Here is a 23232-nt window from a genome sequence, read left to right as displayed (position 1 = left end):
TGTAGTTATATTAATAAAGTCCTACCCCATACTGTAGGTGTAGTTATATTAATAAAGTCCTACCCCATGCGTCCGTAGGCCTTGCTGTAGGTGTAGTTATATTAATAAAGTCCTACCCCATGTGTCCGTAGGCCTTGCTGTGGGTGTAGTTATAATAAAGTCCTACCCCATGCGTCCGTAGGCCTTGCTGTAGGTGTAGTTATAATTAAGTCCTACCCCATGCGTCCGTAGGCCTTGCTGTAGGTGTAGTTATAATAAAGTCCTACCCCATGCGTCCGTAGGCCTTGCTGTAGGTGTAGTTGTATTAATAAAGTCCTACCCCATGCGTCCGTAGGCCTTGCTGTAGGTGTAGTTGTATTAATAAAGTCCTACCCCATGCTGTAGGTGTAGTTATATTAATAAAGTCCTACCCCATGCGTCCGTAGGCCTTGCTGTAGGTGTAGTTGTATTAATAAAGTCCTACCCCATGCGTCCGTAGACCTTGCTGTAGGTGTAGTTGTATTAATAAAGTCCTACCCCATGCTGTAGGTGTAGTTATATTAATAAAGTCCTACCCCATGCGTCCGTAGGCCTTGCTGTAGGTGTAGTTGTATTAATAAAGTCCTACCCCATGTGTCCGTAGGCCTTGCTGTAGGTGTAGTTATATTAATAAAGTCCTACCCCATGCGTCCGTAGGCCTTGCTGTAGGTGTAGTTGTATTAATAAAGTCCTACCCCATGCGTCCGTAGACCTTGCTGTAGGTGTAGTTGTATTAATAAAGTCCTACCCCATGCTGTAGGTGTAGTTATATTAATAAAGTCCTACCCCATGCGTCCGTAGGCCTTGCTGTAGGTGTAGTTGTATTAATAAAGTCCTACCCCATGTGTCCGTAGGCCTTGCTGTAGGTGTAGTTATAATAATAAAGTCCTACCCCATGTGTCCGTAGGCCTTGCTGTAGGTGTAGTTATATTAATAAAGTCCTACCCCATGCGTCCGTAGGCCTTGCTGTAGGTGTAGTTATATTAATAAAGTCCTACTGTAGGTGTAGTTATAATAAAGTCCTACCCCATCCTGTAGGTGTAGTTATAATAAAGTCCTACCCCATGCGTCCGTAGGCCTTGCTGTAGGTGTAGTTATATTAATAAAGTCCTACTGTAGGTGTAGTTATAATAAAGTCCTACCCCATCCTGTAGGTGTAGTTATAATAAAGTCCTACCCCATCCTGTAGGTGTAGTTATATTAATAAAGTCCTACCCCATGCGTCCGTAGGCCTTGCTGTAGGTGTAGTTATATTAATAAAGTCCTACCCCATGCGTCCGTAGGCCTTGCTGTAGGTGTAGTTATATTAATAAAGTCCTACCCCATGCGTCCGTAGGCCTTGCTGTAGGTGTAGTTATATTAATTAAGTCCTACTGTAGGTGTAGTTATAATAAAGTCCTACCCCATCCTGTAGGTGTAGTTATAATAAAGTCCTACCCCATGCGTCCGTAGGCCTTGCTGTAGGTGTAGTTATATTAATAAAGTCCTACTGTAGGTGTAGTTATAATAAAGTCCTACCCCATCCTGTAGGTGTAGTTATAATAAAGTCCTACCCCATCCTGTAGGTGTAGTTATATTAATAAAGTCCTACCCCATGCGTCCGTAGGCCTTGCTGTAGGTCGGGTCGATGCCGATGGCCAGTTCACAGTCCTGCACGGCTCCTGCATAGTTCCCTAGTTTACTGTAGGCTGCAGCCCTACACACACACACACACACACACACACACACAGGTAAATGGAGTGCATGTATACAGATCTTTTGCATGTATACGACAATGTTTCACATTCACACAGCGATTATTGTGACCAAAGAAATTGTGATTTATGATATTATCACGATAATCAAAACATCCCCAACATTCATTATCCTGGGGCGGACCATTTGCTCACCACGCTTCGCAACACGTTGTGAGCTTGTTAGTCTTGCGTGGCCAGACTGTTGCCTCTGCGATTTGGTCAAATGCTCCCGGCATACAGTCTGGTAAACCAGAATAGAAACGGTGAGTGCGAGATGAAGCGGAAGTGAAGCCTCCTCGTCACTTCCGTTTCAGTCTCACATCGCACACATTTATCATTATATACATAAAAATCATATAAGCATGTTTAGCTTGCTGCTTAGCAGAAATGACATTTTAAAATATATTTTCTTGAACGGTAATGCCCGTTTCCAGTTGGTAACGCTGTCTCCTCACAGCTAGAAGGTCCTGGGTTCGATTCCCCCCGGTGGACGCTGTGGGTGCTGGGGACGTGTGCTCTCCCCAGGCGCGGCAGAGGGAGAGCAGAGCCCAGGATTGCAGGTTAGGTAATTGACACTGGGTGAAAAAATGGGTTACAAAATCATTGGATAAAAAATTAAAAAAAAAAAAGATTCTCCAGCCGCCGACCTTTGTGGTCTCATCGACAAAACCTCCTGATCTGAGGCTAACGGGGGGTTTGTCTCCTTTCAATATATTTGGGGGCGTTATTTTGTCTTTCTCTGGTGTTGTTGGTGTTACTTCCACTGTGTTTTCTAACCCTATACACTCATAAGAATATGCAGCTGGAATGACTGTCTGTGCTAGTGTGTTTCTGTTATGTTTCCAATGGGACTACAGTTCATTAGAACGACTGCTAGTGTGTTTCTGTTATGTTTCCAGTGGGACTACAGTTCATTAGAACGACTGCTAGTGTGTTTCTGTTATGTTTCCAGTGGGACTACAGTTCATTAGAACGACTGCTAGTGTGTTTCTGTTATGTTTCCAATGGGACTACTAACAGTTCATTAGAATGACTGTCTGTGCTAGTGTGTTTGTTATGTTTCCAATGGGACTACAGTTCATTAGAATGACTGTCTGTGCGAGTTTGTTTGTTATGTTTCCAATGGGACTACAGTTCATTATAATGACTGTCTGTGCTAGTGTGTTTTGTTATGTTTCCAATGGGACTACAGTTCATTATAATGACTGTCTGTGCTATTGTGTTTCTGTTATGTTTCCAGTGGGACTACAGTTCAGTGCAGCAGTGGCTACTTTCCGATAATCGCCGTTCAGCAGCTGTAGTTCCAAACTCTATGTAGCATTCAGAGATTGTGGAATAGTTGTCTGGCTATGCGAGACTACTGAACCCCTAACTGCTCCTGATGAGCATGGTTTCCTCTGACATCGGTGTGTCAATGTGTGTGTGAATGGGTGAATGTAATGAATGTGTGTGTGTGTGTGTGTGTGTGTGTGTGTGTGTGTGTGTGTGTGTGTGTGTGTGTGTGTGTGTGTGTGTTTGTGTGTGTGTGTGTGAGAATGTAATGAATGTGTGTGTGTGAATGGGGTGAATGGGTGAATGTAATGAATGTGTGTGTGAATGGGTGAATGTAATGAATGTGTGTGTGAATGGGTGAATGTAATGCACAATCTATGTAAAGCGCCTTGGATAAAGGCGTTATATATATGCACCATTTACCTGTTACAGTAATAGACAGCGTTCTGAGGGTTGAGAGCGATGGCTTTGGAGTAAAACTCTACTGCTGCCGAGAAGTTCTCCACTTTCATCTGGTCATTTCCTGTTAAACAACACAACCAACCAATCAGCATCCACTTTCATCTGGTCATTTCCTGTTCAATAACACAACCAACCAATCAGCATTAGGGATGTGAAAAAAAAAACGAAAATCGACGCGTCGATCGACTCACGCTCACCGCGACTCAAAAAGTACGAGTCGAAAAATCGAAGTTTTTTTTTTTTTTTTTATTATTATTATTATTTTTATATAAGTTTTCCCCCCAAAAATGTTTTAATCGCTTGTTCATTATAAGCGTCAATGTTTTCCAAATGTGAGAGGACCGGTGTGTGTGTGTGTGTGTGTGTGTGTGTGTGTGTGTGTGTGTGTCTGTGTCGGGGACGAGTGAATGTCTGTGTTGCATGCATGGAGCGCAGATTCGCATGCATGCGGCGCTGGTCAGGTCCGCGGACTACTGGTTGAGAAACAGTCTGTTCGTGTGCTGCGTCATAGCAGTGCGCGCTGACTGGATGTGTTGTTTACCTCCTGCCTTTGCATGCATGCTTGCTGACCCACGAAAGCTCGCTTATTTAATGGCAACGTCGCCTCGTGTGCAGTGATTTTGTCAAGATTGACAATAAAACACAACACAAAATAAATACACTACTCGCCGTTAATGCGACGCGTCGGGCGTGGAGTGCGAGCCAGCGAGGCAGACCAAACAATGCAAGCCTGAGCGCTCCCACAACGGAACGGTTTCATACATGGACTTTGTCACTCAGTCCGCTTCTAGTCTATAGAGAACAGACTCCATGCTACCGCAAGGAAGAGCAATTGTTTACTATAATTATTATTAGGGCTTTGATGCAAGTTCTGGTGGGTGCTGCTGCAAGTTGTGTTGCTTAAAGTAATGCACCGTTGCCCGTTGTGGTCTGCACTGGTCTCCTCTCAGCTGCAGCTTAGTATTAGTATAGCGGGGGAGAAAAAAAAAGTGAAAAAAAGTCGATCGACGCGTCGATTTTCGGCCGCGACGCGTCGATTCGCAAATAATGCGTCGATTAACATCCCTAATCAGCATCCACTTTCATCTGGTCATTTCCTGTGAAACAACACAACCAACCAGAATCAGAAATGCTTAATATTGTCACACCTTAAAAATACATCACAGTAAGAAAAGGGTGAAATTCATGTGTCAGTGCTGCCTGATTATGGATTCCACTGGGAAAGATGGATGGAAATGGCATAGAGCGCTCGTTTTCACAGTTATTGTCCACGACATTGCAAGGGGCGCGAAGGCCAGCGGACCTTGGTCCTGCTCTTCGCGACCGAGCACCGCAGGCGCGAGTGGCCGCGAAGAGCGGGCAGCCGTGGTGTTATGAAGAGTTACGAAGCCGTGGTGAATGCAATCGTTCTATTTGCGCACGGTAAACGCAATGATAATTGGGTTTTGGTGCACCTCGTGCGGTCCAAGTGACTACAACAAAGCGCTCCCTACGTCCGGTTCAGCCAATCAAAAGCTTCAAAAATGAGTCCGGGGCGTGGTTATCCATCTTTCCCAGTGGGATCCATAATCACGCGTCAGTGCTCCTCGGACTTGCAGCAGTTCATTAGTGAAAAGTAATAAATTAAAAACATCGTCGCATAATAAAATCTAAAAATTAAATAAAAGGATACTTTGAAGGTGCCTTAATACTAGCCGCTAAAATAAAAAATCAAACCTCGGTTCGAAGTGGAGCGGTGAATTTGAGCAGCTGTACCCTATGTGAGTGAGTGAGTGAGTGTAAACTGTGCCTGTGAGTGAGTGGTGAGTGTGCCTGGCCTGCACAAAACAGCGCCCCTCCTTTAAGTGTGTGTGGCCACTCAAGGTATTGCCAGACTACGGACGGACGGACACAGCCAGCCAGCCAGCCACATACCCACGGATATACCTGTTCATTGGGAGCGCTTTCACCGCTCCAAAAAACATTACATTTGTGTGTCAGTAGCCTGTCTGTCCACTTTCATCTGGTCATTTCCTGTTCAATAACACAACCAACCAATCAGCATCCACTTTCATCTGGTCATTTCCTGTTCAATAACACAACCAACCAATCAGCATCCACTTTCATCTGGTCATTTCCTGTTCAATAACACAACCAACCAATCAGCATCCACTTTCATCTGGTCATTTCCTGTTCAACAACACAACCAACCAATCAGCATCCACTTTCATCTGGTCATTTCCTGTTCAACAACACAACCAACCAATCAGCATCCACTTTCATCTGGTCATTTCCTGTTCAACAACACAACCAACCAATCAGCATCCACTTTCATCTGGTCATTTCCTGTTCAACAACACAACCAACCAATCAGCATCCACTTTCATCTGGTCATTTCCTGTTCAATAACACAACCAACCAATGAACATGTAATCCAGGGGTCTTGGGGCCACTGGAGGTGGCTGAGGCTGGGCGCGCAGCAAACACATTAGTGCATGTGCACTCATTTGTTTTATTATTAAACTGTAGTTTCATACCAGTCTAACAACTACTACTCTATCTCCCCATCAAAGAAAAAAAAATCCAATCTTCTCAAATGTCTTTTTATTTTTTTAACACAAAATAAGATGAACAAGGACCCTGGTGTAAACAAGTTGTGTATAACTTTCCTCAGGTACATTCCTTCTTTGGTAGTAAATTTGTATGGAACATGTACTGTACTGTTAACTGTACTGTATTATTAACTGTTTTCTGTACAAAACTACTAATAAAACTCTCAATCAATCAACAAATAAATAAACAAACACAAAATAAGATCATCTCTCTGGTATTTGGCATAATCCTCAAACTGTCTCGGACGAGTGGATTTTTGCCCTGGGGTTTTTAGCGAGGGTTCTGTCAGCATCCCTGTGTTGGCTGATCTAAGTGAACGGGTGTATGTATCAGGACGTATCGGGACGCCGTCCCTCTATCTCTTCATTGGCCCTCACATATTAAAGGGACGGTTCACCCCTAAAATGACTTGTTTCTATTGATTACTTCATGAAAAAATATATTTTTTTGGGGGGGGGGATAAACTATCCCTTTGAAAAAATATATTTCAGAGTAAAAGCATGTTGTTATTACCGTCTGTTTTGAGAAGCTCCGCCTCTGCGATCTGTTGTTCCGTGGGCGTGGCTACTCTGGGGGCGGGGCTTTCCTGCTCCACCTGGGGGGGAGGGGCAGGAAGCTGGAACACACGGACACAACATCAGTCAGTAACCACCTCAACCTGAAAACATGGACACATGCTTCCTATGGAAATAAGCTTAGTCTTTTCTAGGATCTCCTTTTAGTAGACCTTGTACCAGTGAACTGTACCGTCATGAAACTGTACCTTTTTCCATGCAAACTTCTAATAAAGTCTTCAATCAATTGTATTTATCTACTGTATATTTTTGCACTGTTTATTTTATTTTTAATTACTTTTTTTTGTACTATATTTACCGCATAGTACTGTGTTCTATCTGTCTGTCATTCAATGTTATATGAGATACTTCAATGGTTTCCTATGGAAATAAGCTTAGCCTTTTCTAGGATCACCTTTTAGTAGACCTTGTACCAGTGAACTGTACTGTCATGAAACTGTACCTTTGTATATGCAAACTGACAATAAAGTCTTCAATCAATCAATCAATCAATCAATCAATCAATCAATCAACATGGACACAACATCATACTTTAACAGCCTGGACACCAGACCATCTGCCATTGTAAATTGCTAAAAAAATAATAATAACTAGAGGGTCGCGGCCCTTCGGGCCGCTCACATCTAGTTAAAAAAAAAAAAAAAGTAAAAAAAAAAGAAAAAAGAAAGTTAAAAAAAGAGGGAAAAAAAATGATAAAATAAATAAAAATAAAAAAGTTAAAAAAAAAAAAAAAAATTGGGGGGGGAACTATTGTGGCGGAACTATCCCCCCCCCAAGTGTGCGCGCTTCTCTCCTCTCTCTCCCTCTCCCTCTGGGGGAGTGTTGGAATGTTGCTGCTTCAAAGTCCGTTGACTGTGGACTGCCCTGTGTCCTGTGCCTATGCTCGAGTGTGGGAGTGTCTCAAAGTCCGTTGACTGTGGACTGCCCTGTGCCCTGTGCCTATGCTCGAGTGTGGGCGTGTCTCAAAGTCCGTTGACTGTGGACTGCCCTGTGCCCTGTGCCTATGCTCGAGTGTGGGCGTGTCTCAAAGTCCGTTGACTGTGGACTGCCCTGTGTCCTGTGTCCGTTGACTGTGGGCTGCCCTGTGTCCTGTGCCCTGTGCCAAAGTGGGCTGCGGCCTTAAGCCAATTGTAAATATAAGATTGCCCTCTGCAGATTTGGTCTGGCACCGTTCAGCTGTGATTGGATTTCACTCCCTCCGAAATAGTGAGGGTCCAATCAGGGACGCAGAATGCAAAAATGGGGCGGGTTTATCACCAGAGGCATTTTTGTTTTTATTATTGGCCCCTTGTAAATGCTGGTTCCACACAGAGACTGCAGACTGACAGCCAGGTGTATCTGAGTGTAAAGCTCTTATGGTTCATTCATAATAATAATTATAATGTGCTTTACAGTCTTACCAAACTCAAAGTGCCACAGGTTTAAAAACATTGCATAAAAACAGCAGTGTGGAGTAGAGGTCTTCACAGGTCCAAAAAAAACGAACCGAAATCGAAATGGACCGTCAAATTTCGTCCGATTCCGACCTGTTCCGAAAATAATAATCACATTACAAAACCAAACCCGAGTGGCCCCGTAACGGTCTCGTCCGATTCCGTCCCGTTCCGACTTTCTTTCTTTTTTTACAGACCGAAAACCGTAACATGTTGTCCCGAAATCCTTTTATTTCCGAGGTTCCGAGAGACCCGACCATTTAATCATTATTAAAATCCCCTTTCATGTACCGAGATCCCTCACTCACGGCAGCTGTGCGGCGTGCGCTGTTAACTGATTGACAGGCAGAAGAAGGCTGCCAAGGAATCTAATATTAACATCGAAACAAATGCCAGGGATAAAGGAATACTTTTAGGCTATTTTCTATCAACAGAGGTAAGTCATTTTCGGTTTGTTTGTCATGGTTTAACTTGTAGGCGAGTGCTTTCTCATCAGCCTGACAGGCGACAGCAGGAGTAGCTGCTACGCATCACGCACACGCATGCATTATGGACGCACCAAGCTCTTTTTTCCCCCACTGTAAATCTGATCCTAGAGCAGCATTATCATCTCACAGTTACACAGCCATACTTCATGTCGATGCCTCGCGGCTAATAACAAACCTGACTCTGATCCTAGGTCAGCCTAAACACAGCACAGCACACACGTTAAACACAACTCCAGTTCGTTCCGTATCCTGATCATAGCGCAGCAGCGCACGCCAGCGCACAGATTGATTGATTGATTGCTTGCTTTACAGTTTGCATAAAAAGCAGAAAGTACACACACGTCACACACACAGTACGGGTCCTATCGGGTCCTCTCGGGTTATACACATGATGATTACAGTTAGGGCTGTCACGATTAGGACGTTCTGGAGACGATTAATCGTCATACAAAATAATCTCGATTGACGAATATATCGTCTTTTTTTCTCCTTCATTTTATGCTACTATGATAGTAGGCTATGAGCTTTACTCATACTGTACACCTTGATTTTGAACATCAGTTCAGTGGTGTAATTTGTAAAGTAACTATTAAGTACATTTACGTGCAAACTTTAGCCCTATTATACAGTGGCTATTTGAAAATAGCCGATCTACAAGCTCACAACGCGTCGTGAGTCCTCTGGTAATTTCGGGGTCAGGGCCCCCGTGAAGACCTCTAGTGTGGAGTTGTGTGGTGTAGTTATTATCATTATTATAATTATCATAATTACCTTAGACAGACCACTGCTGAATATTACAGGTAATAATTATTATAATATTAGAGGTAATAATTATTATAATATTACAGGTAATAATTATTATAATATTAGAGGTAATAAATACCTTAGGCAGACCACTGCTGAATATTACAGGTAATAATTATTATAATATTAGAGGTAATAATTATTATAATATTAGAGGTAATAATTATTATAATATTAGAGGTAATAATTACCTTAGGCAGACCACTGCTGAATATTACAGGTAATAATTATTATAATATCAGAGGTAATAAATACCTTAGGCAGACCACTGCTGAATATTACAGGTAATAATTATTATAATATTAGAGGTAATAATTATTATAATATTAGAGGTAATAAATACCTTAGACAGACCACTGCTGAATATTACGGGTAATAATTATTATAATATTAGAGGTAATAATTACCTTAGACAGACCACTGCTGAATATTACAGGTAATAATTATTATAACTAGCCTACAGCCCCCTGCGGGGGCCTGGCCCCTTTGTGTGTGTGCCTGTTAGTCCCCCTTGGTGTGAAGCAGACAGACTGTGATTTTGCTCTCTCTGGAACTGCCCCCGGACTGGGAGTGTGCTGCTTGGTGACGCCCATTTGTGATGTAATTCGCATCACAGGACAAAGCCGCCTACAGGCCAAAATTTGGGAAAATATTTTAAACATTTGGGGATTATGAGAAGTAGAGACACATCTGAAGGTGATAAAGTTGATGTTGGGCAAGGTACATGCGTTATTGATTTTTGTATTATGTTTTTTAGACAATTGAGCAACTGCTGAACGTGGAGTTACAGATGGAAACACACACACACACACACAGGGCGATTCTAATTAAGGTTGTGGGATATTAGAGGTAATAAATACCTTTGACAGACCACTGGTGAATATTACAGGTAAGGTGTGAGGGACAGCCAGGCTCTCATCGTCAGTAGAAACTTCAAAGGCAGTTTCCAGACACTGTACGGCCACTGGAATGACATCACATGACTTTAATACAGATCACATGACTCTTCAATATAGATCACATGACTTCAATACAGGTCACATGACTTTATAATACCGCAAACATGTTTACATAGCAGATACATAGTTTATAATACAACCGTGGACAGGTGATGAGAATTAGTACTTATGCTAAAATCACTTAAATCAATGCATCTGGTTCGTCCAATGTGATTGTGATGTCCATATCAAATAAATAAAACATAACATAACACAACCTCTGTGTTTGCATAATGAGCTAAATGTTGCCAAAAAAGCCTCTGCCAAATGGTGTCAGTGTGCTTTGAACCACCGAGACAAGTTATTCACAGCTCACCTTCTAGACTCTCCTGGGCGTCTGAACTCAGTTTCCCAGAATGCAGCTGGTCGTGGAGGAACTGGATGATGGAGACGGCCAGCCTCTTTGTGTCGTGTTGCGTTGTCATGGCGACGAAGGAGGAGAGGAGGAGGATGGTACCTCTGTGTGTGTGAGGAGGGAGACCCTGTACACACACACACACACACACACACACACACACACACACACACACACACACACACACACACACACACACACACACACACACACACACACACACACACACACACACACACACACACACACACACAGACGTCAGTGATTCTCAAGGATGGGCGAACCTGTCAGCAGGGAGTGTTGGACGGGAGGAGTAGGACTTGTTAGGGAAAGTTAAGCCTATTGCTAGACCAATCTGGGAACTAAATCTAAATCACTAGTTTTCTTCACAAATGTGTTCATAAATGTGTCTGTCTACTATCACCTCTGAACTTTGTCAAACCCAACTCCCTTGACATACTTTGTGGGAGCCAATCAAAGTTGGGGGTATCGGGATACCCAGGGCCTGGGATTAAAGGGGGAAATATAAAAAATGGCCAATATGAACGAACGTATGAGGTGTGTGATTAGGGTAGGGGCAGGTGGCAGGTGAGTCAGCGTTGTCACAATGCTGACTGTCACACAAAAGTAGCAAAAAATGCCGATCTATCTACAAGCTCACTGTGTGCCACGATGCGACGCGGTGTGAGCTTGTAGATCAGCCTATTGTTGCTACTTTTGTTGCTACTTTTGAAAATGTGACAGTGTCCGTGTGTGTGGGGGGTGCAGGTTTAATAAATATTAGTTTGAAAATGCACTAGAGGACACATTTCATGTCATTATCAGTGATGTTAATAGGTTTTTAATGTAATGAGTCCCGGGACCCAAGAGGGGTCTTTCGGATGAGTCCCAGGGATATTTTATGGGTCCCACAAAAATTCAACGCGTCATGTCATTTTTGACAAAGTGCAGCATTTAACTTGAATTGGTTATTATATGGTTATGTTCATGTTACGTAGAAATGTGTATGAAAGAAATTAACCACAATTCCAAATCTTACAATTTGGAATTGTAAGATTATTTTATCGAAAAATAAAAACATATATTTTCTTTATTTTTCAAAAGTTTTTCCCCCAAAAAAGGTTTTAATCGTTCAAAACGTTATAAGCGTTAATGTTTTCCATATGTGAGAGGACCGTGTGTGTGTGTGTGTGTGTGTGTGTGTGTGTGTGTGTGTGTGTCGGAGACGAGTGCATGCCTGTGTTGTGCATTAACATGCATGCGGCGCTAGTCAGGTCCGCGGACTACTGATTGAGAAACACTGCTGGAACGGGCTGATGCGAGCGTCATAGCAGTGCGCGAATGCGCATTGACTTGCCTGACTGTATCAACTCTATGGACTGGATGCTTTTGTTTACCTCCTGCCTCTGCATGCATGCTTGACACGAAAAGCTCGCTTGTTAATGGCAGCGTCGCCGTCGTGTGCGATGATCGCAAAATACACGTTAATGCGACACCACCGTGGACGCGGTCGGGGAGAGAGCGAGGCAGACACTGCTCCACATTTAATACACTAACACTAGCCTTAGCTACACTAGCCTGGGGTGCGCTAGCCTGAGCGCCCCCACTACGTTCCATGGACTCTGTAAAACTCCGCTTCTAGTCTCTAAAGAACAGACTCCATGCTAACGCAAGGAAGAGCAATTATTTATTATAAATATTATCAGGGCTTTGATGCAAGTTCTGATGGGTGCAGCTGCATAAAGTGTTGCTTGCTTGTTGTGTCGCTGCAGTGTAGAGACTAGGCCTGGGGCGGTATCGACATTTTGTTACCGCGATTACCGTCTTCCCATTTACCGCCGGTACTGCGGTAATTACCGCACCCCCGTATCTATTAATTAAGGTTCGGCGATAAGCCAAAATATTGCAATCATCTTCCCAAAAGTCGCCTCTCCACAGCCTGACTGCCCGAGTTATACTTCTCCGTACAGCACAGCGGGTATGGCTTTGAAAGGAGCAGATCTACAAGCTCACAACACATCGCATCCGCGACGCGTTCTGAGCTTTTAGATCTGCACTGTCGGGTTACCATAGTAACGTAGGCTAGCTACTTAGCTTTTCAGACACAAACAGCTGTGTGAACAAACCAGAAGAGGACGGGTAGTCAGATCGTGTACAGTGATTCTGTAAACTCACGTCACGTCTCAACTCTCAAATCGCAGTGATTGAGTGCTGCTATATACAGGTTTTAGTTACAAGACTTGACAGAAAAGGTTATAAAATCTCCGACGCGCCGACAGACGGGGCAAAACGTGCGACGCGATGGAAAAAGTAAAATAGTTTCATTTTCGCTTTTAGTCCACGCGGCCCGCGCTCCGCCAGTAATCCGTATGAATAAAAAAAGATATGCCACAACACAAGGTATGTATTAACATCCTTGTGTCGTGTGGATTACAGAGAAAGTTTACGCTGTACTCCTCTACGCAGGCAGCTGCTGCTGCCCTGTAGGTCTGACTGTCTGTGTCTCTGAGAGTGAGAGTGACGTATGTGGCTTCCAAACTGTGGTACACGGCCCAGAGCAGAGCGGCATGGAGCGCATGCGGTCCTCGCTTCTCCCCTGTTTTAAAACTCGCTGGTTTTCCAATAAAAAATATACTTTTTTTTGTCTTTTTTTACCGCGGTAAGCACACTGACACCGCGGTAGACCTCGGTTTACCGCGGTACGGCGGTACGGCGGTTACCGTGTCCAACCCTAGTAGAGACGTCATATTTCAGCGCTGTGCCTTGCACACGTTCTGTGGGGGAACCCTTTTCGGTGTATCACCAAACATGCTGTGCCACTATGGTCAGAGAGCGGCCCGGTGCTACGCTAAAACTCAGGCACCCATTGAATTCTGTGACCATCTACGGTCGCCCAAAATGGCATCGGTGGACGATAGAACGCACTGTCGTTAGTTCTATCGTCTGTTTTAAGACCTTCTACGCGGATTTCATTTGTGTTAACATAGCATTAAGTAGCATGCCTTCACCCATGAACAATGGTGGCGTCTGGACTTTTTAAAATATATTTTTTTCGCGACGTGGTAAATTATTTTAACGTGGATGCGTCCATGGGACCCAAGGACACTGACGTGAATGCGTCTTTAGGCAACGTGAATGCGTCAGAGACGCGTGACGCGCACGTATTGACGTCACTGCATTATGTGCAAATATAAAGTGACAAAATAATCCCACAAATGTAATTAACATCACCAGCTATTGAAGGTGGTGACATCACTCACATGAATCACTGACTGGTTAGCAAGCATGATGTAAGCACAGCCACACACACACACACACACACACACACACACACACACACACACACACACACACACACACACACACACACACACACACACACACACACACAGTCTCTCTCTCTCTCCCACACACACACACACACACACACACACACATACACACACACACACACACACACACACACACACACACAGTCATAAGACTCATAACTGGGGGAAATAATCTGATCGGGATACCAATGTCATCCAATCAGGAAAGAGAAATCCTACAGATTTATATGAGATACTTTAATGGTTTCCTGTGGAAATAAGCTTAGTCTTTTCTAGGATCTCCTTTTAGTAGACCTTGTACCAGTTTACTGTACCGTCATGAAACTGTACCTTTTCCTATGCAAACTGACAATAAAGTCTTCAATCAATCAATCAATCAATCAATCAATCACAGACTACAGAATAAACTTGTGAAACAGGAAGTAATGAAACAACATCATGCACTGATAAATGGCTTCTGATTTTTCATTGGATGAATAATAGTAGTCGGTCCCTAGCTGTGGTAATTAGTGGTCCGGGGACCCCCAGGGGTCCTTGAGGGGGGGTTCCCAGCAAAACGTGTAAATACATCATAATAACAATCATTTTAACCACTGTATCCATATTCAATACACTGGCTGTTCATAAATAGATGTACAAGCTCACAGGGTGTCAATTCGTGCTGCACTATCTGCTATTATTGAATATCTTTGAAAAAATCTTGAAAGTATTCGAAATCCTTTGAATAATTATGTGTGTTGCTCTGTTCTGGGGGGGTCCCTTCCTGGCACACAGATGGGGGTCCGCGGCCCCCCATCTGAAACATGGCATGAAACAGTTTGAGATCTAACTGGCTTAAAAGTGAAACAAATCCAGTTATTCCAGCACTATGGAACATTCTAGCAACATAACAGCTTAATGCTGTATTAATGTTATTGTTATAAATACAGACACACTTCATTTAATCACCTCTCCATATGAATAAGACCTCTAAAACAACATAAATGTCACTTTTATCACTTTATATAAAACATAATGTCTTATCAAAGTAGAGTCTGGAGGAGGCGAACTTGACTCATTCCCACTCCAGGCTAAAGGCTAAGCTAAGCTAAGCTAAAGTTAGCCGCTGCTGCCCATTGCCAACAAAGGGCTTCAGTTAGCATCCTGCTAGCCGGTGGCTAGCTGTGTAGCTAACACCCCATGCCCTCTCTGCCCATGGATGTTAGTTAGTTAATAAGTCATTTATTAATTAGTTCTCGTATTAATTAGTGTCTTTAGGGAACAGAAGACAGAATGTAAACACAGTAAACATCATAAACACACAGTTTGATCCTACCAGCAGCTGTTCTCTGAGCTGTTAGCCTGTTAGCCTGCTGTTCCTGCAGCTTCTCTGTGGTGAACTCAACGTAGTGCCACAAGGATGCGGCAGTGACGTCATCACCAAGCGTCACGTACATGGCATGCGCTGTTTCTCAACAGGTGGTCCGTGGAACACTAGTGGTCCATCCATCCGGATGGATGGATGGATGGAAGATAGATAGACATGACATTCATGTCATCATTATGACCTTCAAATAACGTGATAAGATAAGAATTATGATACATAATTCATGGTTTGTGTATGAGGCACATATGACCATATAATATATACCAGTAAGACTCCCTAATCGGGAGATAAGCGACCGTAGGTCACTTATCTCCACAAATAGGGCAAAAATTAGTTTTTCCAAAATCTTCCTGATCCATGTTGATGACATGAGTGTAGACATACTGTGTAGTGATTTTCGTGATTTTAGGGCAAAATCTGTAGGAGCAGTGTCCAAAAATGTCTTTTTAAAAATCGGCCTGGAGGTGGCGCTATATGGGACAGATTCATGTTGATGGGATCAGTGTAGACATACTGTGTACCGATTTGCGTGATTTTAGGGCAAACATTTTAGGAGCAGTGTCCAAAAATGTGTTTTGCAAGAATTGGCCTCATGGTGGCGCTAGAAGAGGGCCATGTGAGAAATGAGGGGTGGGGTCTCCGCGCCGCCAAGGCGGACGAATAGGTACCGGCCCCGGCTGTCCCGGTCGCTCCTAGCCGGAGTTACGGCATTTTATGTGAGCTGCAGTGTAGGGGGTCCTCCACTGGGGGCGCCACCACTTTTGCATCCGTTCTGGAGCACCAGGAGTCGGTGGTCCCCGGGAAGTCCCCGTGAGCAGCCCCGTTGGGTGGTCATTTGGTCAGTTTAGCACATTTGGTCATTTTTTACATCTGGGGGTCCCCCAGGGACCTGGGGGTCCCTGGAGCTCCGGGGGTCCTTGGAGGTTGTAGTTTGGCAGGTAAGGAGTGTGTGTGCCAAATTTGGCATGGATGGGGGCAACGGTTGCGGAGATATGAGCAGGGCAAGAGTGTGACGTGTGACGTGTGACTGACGGACTGACTGACTGACGGACTGACGCACAGACAGCCCGTGGAGGTTTTGGTAGTAAATGCGACCTACGGTCGCAATGATATGAACTGAACTTACAGTATAGAGACCACATTTTGGTCGGATACTGTAGGTTCAGGCTAAACTGATTACAGGTCATAGTAACTTTGGTTGCCCTGACTACGAAATCATGATATACTGTATGTCACTAGTGGTGGAAAATTACCAACACTACGTGTCACTTTCTTCCTGTTACTTCCTTGTTATGATCTGGGAACAAATGAATGAGTCCCACGAGTCTTACTGTCATAAACTGTACTCTTTATATACTGTTCTCCTCCATCTTGGAGGAGAGAGAGAATTATCAAGCTGCCCCTATGGTACGCTCACTGTTTGTCTCCTTGTCTGACCCTCTCTAAATACAGCAATCTAAAAGATATAGTCCTTTGGTCTCTGTGTTTTATTTTAACTATGGATTTATAGATCCATAATTATCTTTAATAATTTATCTAATATAACGTTTCAACTTTTTATTTTAATGTAATAGTTATGTTGATTCCTGAACACGTGGTGTAGGCTGTAGGGTCGGGACCATAGAGTATATATAGTGCATCTCTCCATTCTGACATGTCCCGATCCCTATTACCTTAAAGGGGAACACCACCCATTTTCAATATTGAACTATGTCATTAATATAGCCTACCTTAGCCCCTTTTCGACTGCAGTTTTAGCACCACACCACACCACACCACACCACACCACACCGCACCACATAAAAATATCTACATTTTCCATTACACAAAAGTACCCCTATCGATAAGAAACAAATTGACCCTTTTAACTGTGATTATAATACAATATGAATTTGTATTACAACTATCCTAATTATAATGCACTATAATTGATTATAACTGTGATTATAATACATTATAAATAATTAATGTATTACTATGATAATTATAATACACTATAATTTATAGTATAATATAATAGTGGTTATAACACAATAGAATCTATTATCATGTATTACAACTATATCCTGGTGGTCCAAATGAAAAGTCAGTGAGTGATCAGTCATTATGAAGTGTTTGGCCCTGTTTGGCCTAGCTCAGACCTACTCTAGAGTGGATACTTTTTAGTACCACGTTTAGTACCACTTTCACACCACTCTACCCAGGTCCTTGTAGTGGAAAACCTGGCACAAGTGGGCGGTGTGGTGTGGAGTGGTGTGGAGTTGGGCCTGTGGAAAAGGGGCTAGAGGAGTTGTGTGGAAATAGAAAAAAAGGTTCCCCCTCTTCTGCGTTGCCTAGAACTGGAGGATTGATTTGGGGTTTTGTATTGTAAAGTACAACTTGATGACATCACACATACTTTACAATACAAACCCCAAAATCAATCCTCCAGTTCCAGGCAACACAGAAGGGGGGGAACCTTTTTTTTATTTCCACACAACTCCTCTAAGGTATATTAACTCATTCCCTGCCAGGCCCGATAGTCCCGAGATTATTCCAATGTCTTTCCCCGCCAGGCCCGATAGTCCCGAGAATTAAAAAAAAAAAAAAAAAAAAAAAAAAAATCAATTTTTTTTTTGACCCCCAAAAATGGAGTAGGCATGATAGCAATCGCGAAATTGCATGTTTAACCCCCATAGCAACCCCATCTTTCAAGCATGGCAGCCATTTTGGCAGCCATCTTTGTTAAACATAGTGGCTGTTATCTCATGAATGCCTGAACGGATTTCCATTCGGATTTTTTTGTTTGAAAGCTGTGAGCAATGTGAACACACGTGGTGCATTATCTAGGCATGGGTGTGCATGATCCGTGCACACCCAATTACATGGAAGTCTATGGAGACGAATGGCAGGTGGGAGTACGGAGGTATGTTAAAATGGCGGACATATTTCAATATTGAAAATGGGTGGTATTCCCCTTTAACCTCTACGGAAGTGTTGCCACTCCGACAATAAGAAGTCACTGTCGGAGTGGCGACAAGTCGGAATGGAGAGAGCCCCCCATACCCGGGTCCCTAGACCAGGGGTTTTCAAAGTGGGTAACGGGGCACCCTGGGGAGCCGTGGCGGCATTCCAGGGGTGTCGCGAGATCATTTGATAATTTATTTGGACACTAGCCTATTTAAAATTTAGTGTAATTTTAAACTTAAAGGGATATTCCACTTTCAAAAAACTTTTTGTCATTGTATGGTCTAATCAGGCTTGTATGAACACCCTGAACAGTTTTTAATTTTCTTCATTCAGTATTTAGTTATTTGATGTAAATGTTATCTGGCCCTCCAGGCTCAGGGTCTCTCCCCACACACACTCATTGTAACTTAAAACTCCATTTTAACCATGATAGATTAATTAAAAACACCCATTATTTTTTCTGGTGACTCATACTACCCTCCTAATACGTGAGCAGGCTGTGATAACGTTTTTCATGTATTTTTAATAATTTTTTTGGGAAAATGGAAAAAATTGAATACAATAAAAATATACCAGTAAGACTCCCTAATCAGGAGATAAGCGACCGTAGGTCACTTATCTCCACAAATAGGGCAAAAATTAGTTTTTCCAAAATCTTCCTGATCCATGTTGATGACATGAGTGTAGACATACTGTGTAGTGATTTTCGTGATTTTAGGGCAAAATCTGTAGGAGCAGTGTCCAAAAATTTCTTTTTAAAAATCGGCCTGGAGGTGGCGCTATATGGGACAGATTCATGTCGATGGGATCAGTGTAGACATACTGTGTACCGATTTGCGTGATTTTAGGGCAAACATTTTAGGAGCAGTGTCCAAAAATGTGTTTTGCAAGAATCGGCCTCATGGTGGCGCTAGAAGAGGGCCATGTGAGAAATGAGGGGTGGGGTCTCCGCGCCGCCAAGGCGGACGAATAGGTACCGGCCCCGGCTGTCCCGGTCGCTCCTAGCCGGAGTTACGGCATTTTATGTGAGCTGCAGTGTAGGGGGTCCTCCACTGGGGGCGCCACCACTTTTGCATCCGTTCTGGAGCACCAGGAGTCGGTGGTCCCCGGGAAGTCCCCGTGAGCAGCCCCGTTGGGTGGTCATTTGGTCAGTTTAGCACATTTGGTCATTTTTTACATCTGGGGGTCCCCCAGGGACCTGGGGGTCCCTGGAGCTCCGGGGGTCCTTGGAGGTTGTAGTTTGGCAGGTAAGGAGTGTGTGTGCAAAATTTGGCATGGATGGGGGCAACGGTTGCGGAGATATGAGCAGGGCAAGAGTGTGACGTGTGACGTGTGACTGACGGACTGACTGACTGACGGACTGACGCACGGACAGCCCGTGGAGGTTTTGGTAGTAAATGCGACCTACGGTCGCAATAAAAAATAAATGAAAAAAGTTATTGAAAAAACACGGTCTGCTCACGTATTAGGAGGGTAGTATGAGTCACCAGAAAAATAATGGGTGTTTTTAATGAATCTATCATGGTTAAAATGGAGTTTGAAGTTACAATGGGTGTGTATGTGGAGAGGGCCTGGGCGTGTTGGGCCTGGTAACATTTACATCAAATATCTAAATACTGAATGAAGAAAATTAAAAACTGTTCAGGGTGTTCATACAAGCCTGATTAGACCATACAATGACCAAAAGTTTTTTGAAAGTGGAATATCCCTTTAACTTTAAACTAAGTACAAAGTTAGTACAGAGTTCTAACCGAAATGGCTATTATCTCAATGTTTTCCTCGCATCATAACCACTAAATTATCGTCACTGTCAGTGTCAGGCACACAACGCCGACAGAGTTGTGTGCTTGTAGATCTGCTGTTTTCACCAGTTTAGTAAATTTTTTAGATGATAAATACAAAACTGACGGTTTTGGACATACAAGGTTTTCCACGACGATATGCTATAAATATATGGGAGTGAAAATTGTAGGGGTGCCTCGGATGAAGAAGAAAAAAATAGACTATGGGGTGCCCTCACTGCCCTGAGAAAAAAAGTTTGGGAACCCCTGCCATATAGATGACAGTGAAGTGTCAATCTAAGGACTTTCAAAACCTTTTTAAAGCCTTAATATTAAAGGTGATACACCATGAAATTTCACTTTTCCTATTTTAAAACCTTTTTTGGGGGTCCCACTAGCACCTTCTATCTTCACAAAGTCCCATTTCTGACCGTTGTGTCTTTCTCTGGTTTTGGGATTGGAAGGTGGAGGTTAAAAGCATCCCACAGGTTCTCAAAACAGGCTGTCCAGATTTGCTGCCGTCGCTGACGTCAGCGACGGCCGTTTTTTGAAGATCTTTTAATTTTATTTTTTTTATTTTTTTCAAAAAAAAAATTTTTTTTTGGGGGGGGGGGGGGGGGGGGGGTGGCGCAGTTCAGGCCAAAGGTGGTACTGCAGCTGAAAATGCTCTGAGAGCCGTTCAAAAATGAGAGAGGCTCTCTATTCAGGAGTGGTAATTTAGCCTCAAACCTTTTGAAAAACGTTTTTGGGACATAAACAATATGACATAAATACTTTTTAAACGCATGGTGTTTCACCTTTAAAAAGAAAAAGTAAGAGAAAGGAAAAGACCATTCCTCATTCAAAAGTCATCAAAACACTTTACAATACAATAAGCTACTTTACTACCAGTAAGACTCCCTAATGTTGCCTGGCTCCAGACCAGCCCATGTCATCATGTTGATGACATGACTGTAGAGATACTGAGTGAGTCGCTAACCCTCCGGTCGAAATGATGGTCGTTGGAAAGAGCGCGATTTTGCTGACCTCATCAGCTTCAGTAGGCTATCTGTCAGAGATCATTTTGTCCTCACAAGTATAGGACTTTAGAACACATTCAGTTCTGACATGTGATGCCTCTACAGTATGATAGCTGATAGCCTACTGTCAACCAGTCAGTCAGTCAGTCAGTCAGTCAGTCAGTCAGTCAGTCAGTCAGCCAGCCAGTCAGTCAGTCAACCAGTCAGTCAGCCAGCCAGTCAGCCAGCCAGTCAGTCAGTCAGTCAGTCAGTCAGTCAGTCAGTCAGCCAGCCAGTCAGTCAGTCAGTCAGTCAGCCAGCCAGTCAGTCAGTCAACCAGTCAGTCAGCCAGCCAGTCAGCCAGCCAGTCAGTCAGTCAGTCAGTCAGTCAGTCAGTCAGTCAGTCAGCCAGCCAGCCAGTCAGTCAGTCAGTCAGTCAGCCAGCCAGTCAGTCAGTCAACCAGTCAGTCAGTCAGTCAGTCAGTCAACCAGTCAGTCAGTCAGTCAGTCAGTCAGTCAGTCAGTCAGTCAGTCAGTCAGTCAGTCAGCCTGTCAGCCAGTCAGTCAGTCAGCCAGCCAGCCAGCCAGTCAGTCAGTCAGTCTCTCAGTTAACCGTAACGCCCTGCAGTCAACAGGAAATTGCTGCATCAGTCCGCGTACCACTTCCTTCACAGTACCATCCTCCTCCTCACCACAAGTAGGAGGTGCTCTGTCTCTCTGTGTCTCTGTTAAAACTATGACATTACTGTCAGTCGGTCCGTTGGTCCGGTCCGTCAGTCCGTCGGGCAGTCGGTCAGTTTGTCGGTCAGTCTTTGAGCAACAACCCAGGATGGAGTTGACATGGATCTGCCTTCTAGTCTGTGAGTACAATATAAACACTATTAGTTCTACTTACTATGACTCTGTTATCAATATAAACACTATTAGTTCTACTTACTATGACTGTTATCAATATAAACACTATTAGTTCTACTTACTATGACTCTGTTATCAATATAAACACTATTAGTTCTACTTACTATGACTCTGTTATCAATATAAACACTATTAGTTCTACTTACTATGACTCTGTTATCAATATAAACACTATTAGTTCTACTTACTATGACTCTGTTATCAATATAAACACTATTAGTTCTACTTACTATGACTCTGTTATCAATATAAACACTATTAGTTCTACTTGCTATGACTCTGTTATCAATATAAACACTATTAGTTCTACTTACTATGACTCTGTTATCAATATAAACACTATTAGTTCTACTTACTATGACTCTGTATCAATATAAACACTATTAGTTCTACTTACTATGACTCTGTTATCAATATAAACACTATTAGTTCTACTTACTATGACTCTGTTATCAATATAAACACTATTAGTTCTACTTACTATGACTCTGTTATCAATATAAACACTATTAGTTCTACTTGCTATGACTCTGTTATCAATATAAACACTATTAGTTCTACTTACTTTGACTCTGTTATCAATATAAACACTATTAGTTCTACTTACTATGACTCTGTTATCAATATAAACACTATTAGTTCTACTTACTATGACTCTGTTATCAATATAAACACTATTAGTTCTACTTACTATGACTCTGTTATCAATATAAACACTATTAGTTCTACTTACTATGACTCTGTTATCAATATAAACACTATTAGTTCTACTTACTATGACTCTGCTATCAATATAAACACTATTAGTGTAATTAGTGTGAGTCTGTCAGAATGAGGCCTAATTAAGGTTCAAGGTCTGTCCATACTGTCTCTGATCACCAGAAAGGTCTGGTTCAACTACAAAACGACATCTCTCGCAATTTCTGAAAAGCATTACCCAGAATTAGAGCTGCACGTTGGGTGGTCACTGGTCAGAGACAGTATGAACAGGCCTTAACACACTCATGTAGTATGGAGACAATGAGTGGGGGATTAATCAATCAATTTAATCAATCAAAGTCAGTCTCAAGAATATAGTTTGATAAAAGGCAGGTGTTAAATTGTACTTTCATTTGAGAGCTGAATATGGAGTAGTTTTACCTGAAACATCTGATCAAC

The 23232-nt window shown here is 42.9% G+C and overlaps 2 protein-coding genes across 2 annotated transcripts in view; one reads left to right on the top strand and one right to left on the bottom strand.

Moving 5' to 3' along the window:
- The window catches only part of LOC308290553 (small glutamine-rich tetratricopeptide repeat-containing protein alpha-like), a 33563-nt gene extending 18119 nt beyond the window's left edge, over positions 1 to 15444 (bottom strand). The window contains exons 1-6 of the mRNA XM_080732454.1: positions 15381 to 15444; positions 10695 to 10860; positions 10241 to 10344; positions 6594 to 6696; positions 3450 to 3549; positions 1610 to 1714 (exon numbers count right to left, since the gene is read on the bottom strand). Of these exons, the coding sequence (XP_080588580.1) occupies positions 1610 to 1714; positions 3450 to 3549; positions 6594 to 6696; positions 10241 to 10344; positions 10695 to 10803 (521 nt within the window). The 5' untranslated portion in view covers positions 10804 to 10860; positions 15381 to 15444. The remainder of the gene's footprint in view (positions 1 to 1609; positions 1715 to 3449; positions 3550 to 6593; positions 6697 to 10240; positions 10345 to 10694; positions 10861 to 15380) is intronic.
- Positions 1 to 23232, top strand: part of thop1 (thimet oligopeptidase 1) — a 155468-nt gene that overhangs the window by 32511 nt on the left and 99725 nt on the right. The gene's annotated exons all lie outside the window — the stretch shown is intronic.

Source organism: Nannobrachium achirus (genome assembly GCF_963921795.1).
Source record: "Nannobrachium achirus genome assembly, chromosome: 1".
Taxonomy (NCBI): domain Eukaryota; kingdom Metazoa; phylum Chordata; class Actinopteri; order Myctophiformes; family Myctophidae; genus Nannobrachium; species Nannobrachium achirus.
The sequence above is the reverse complement of the archived record's forward strand: the minus strand, read 5'-3'. Positions and strand labels throughout refer to the sequence as shown.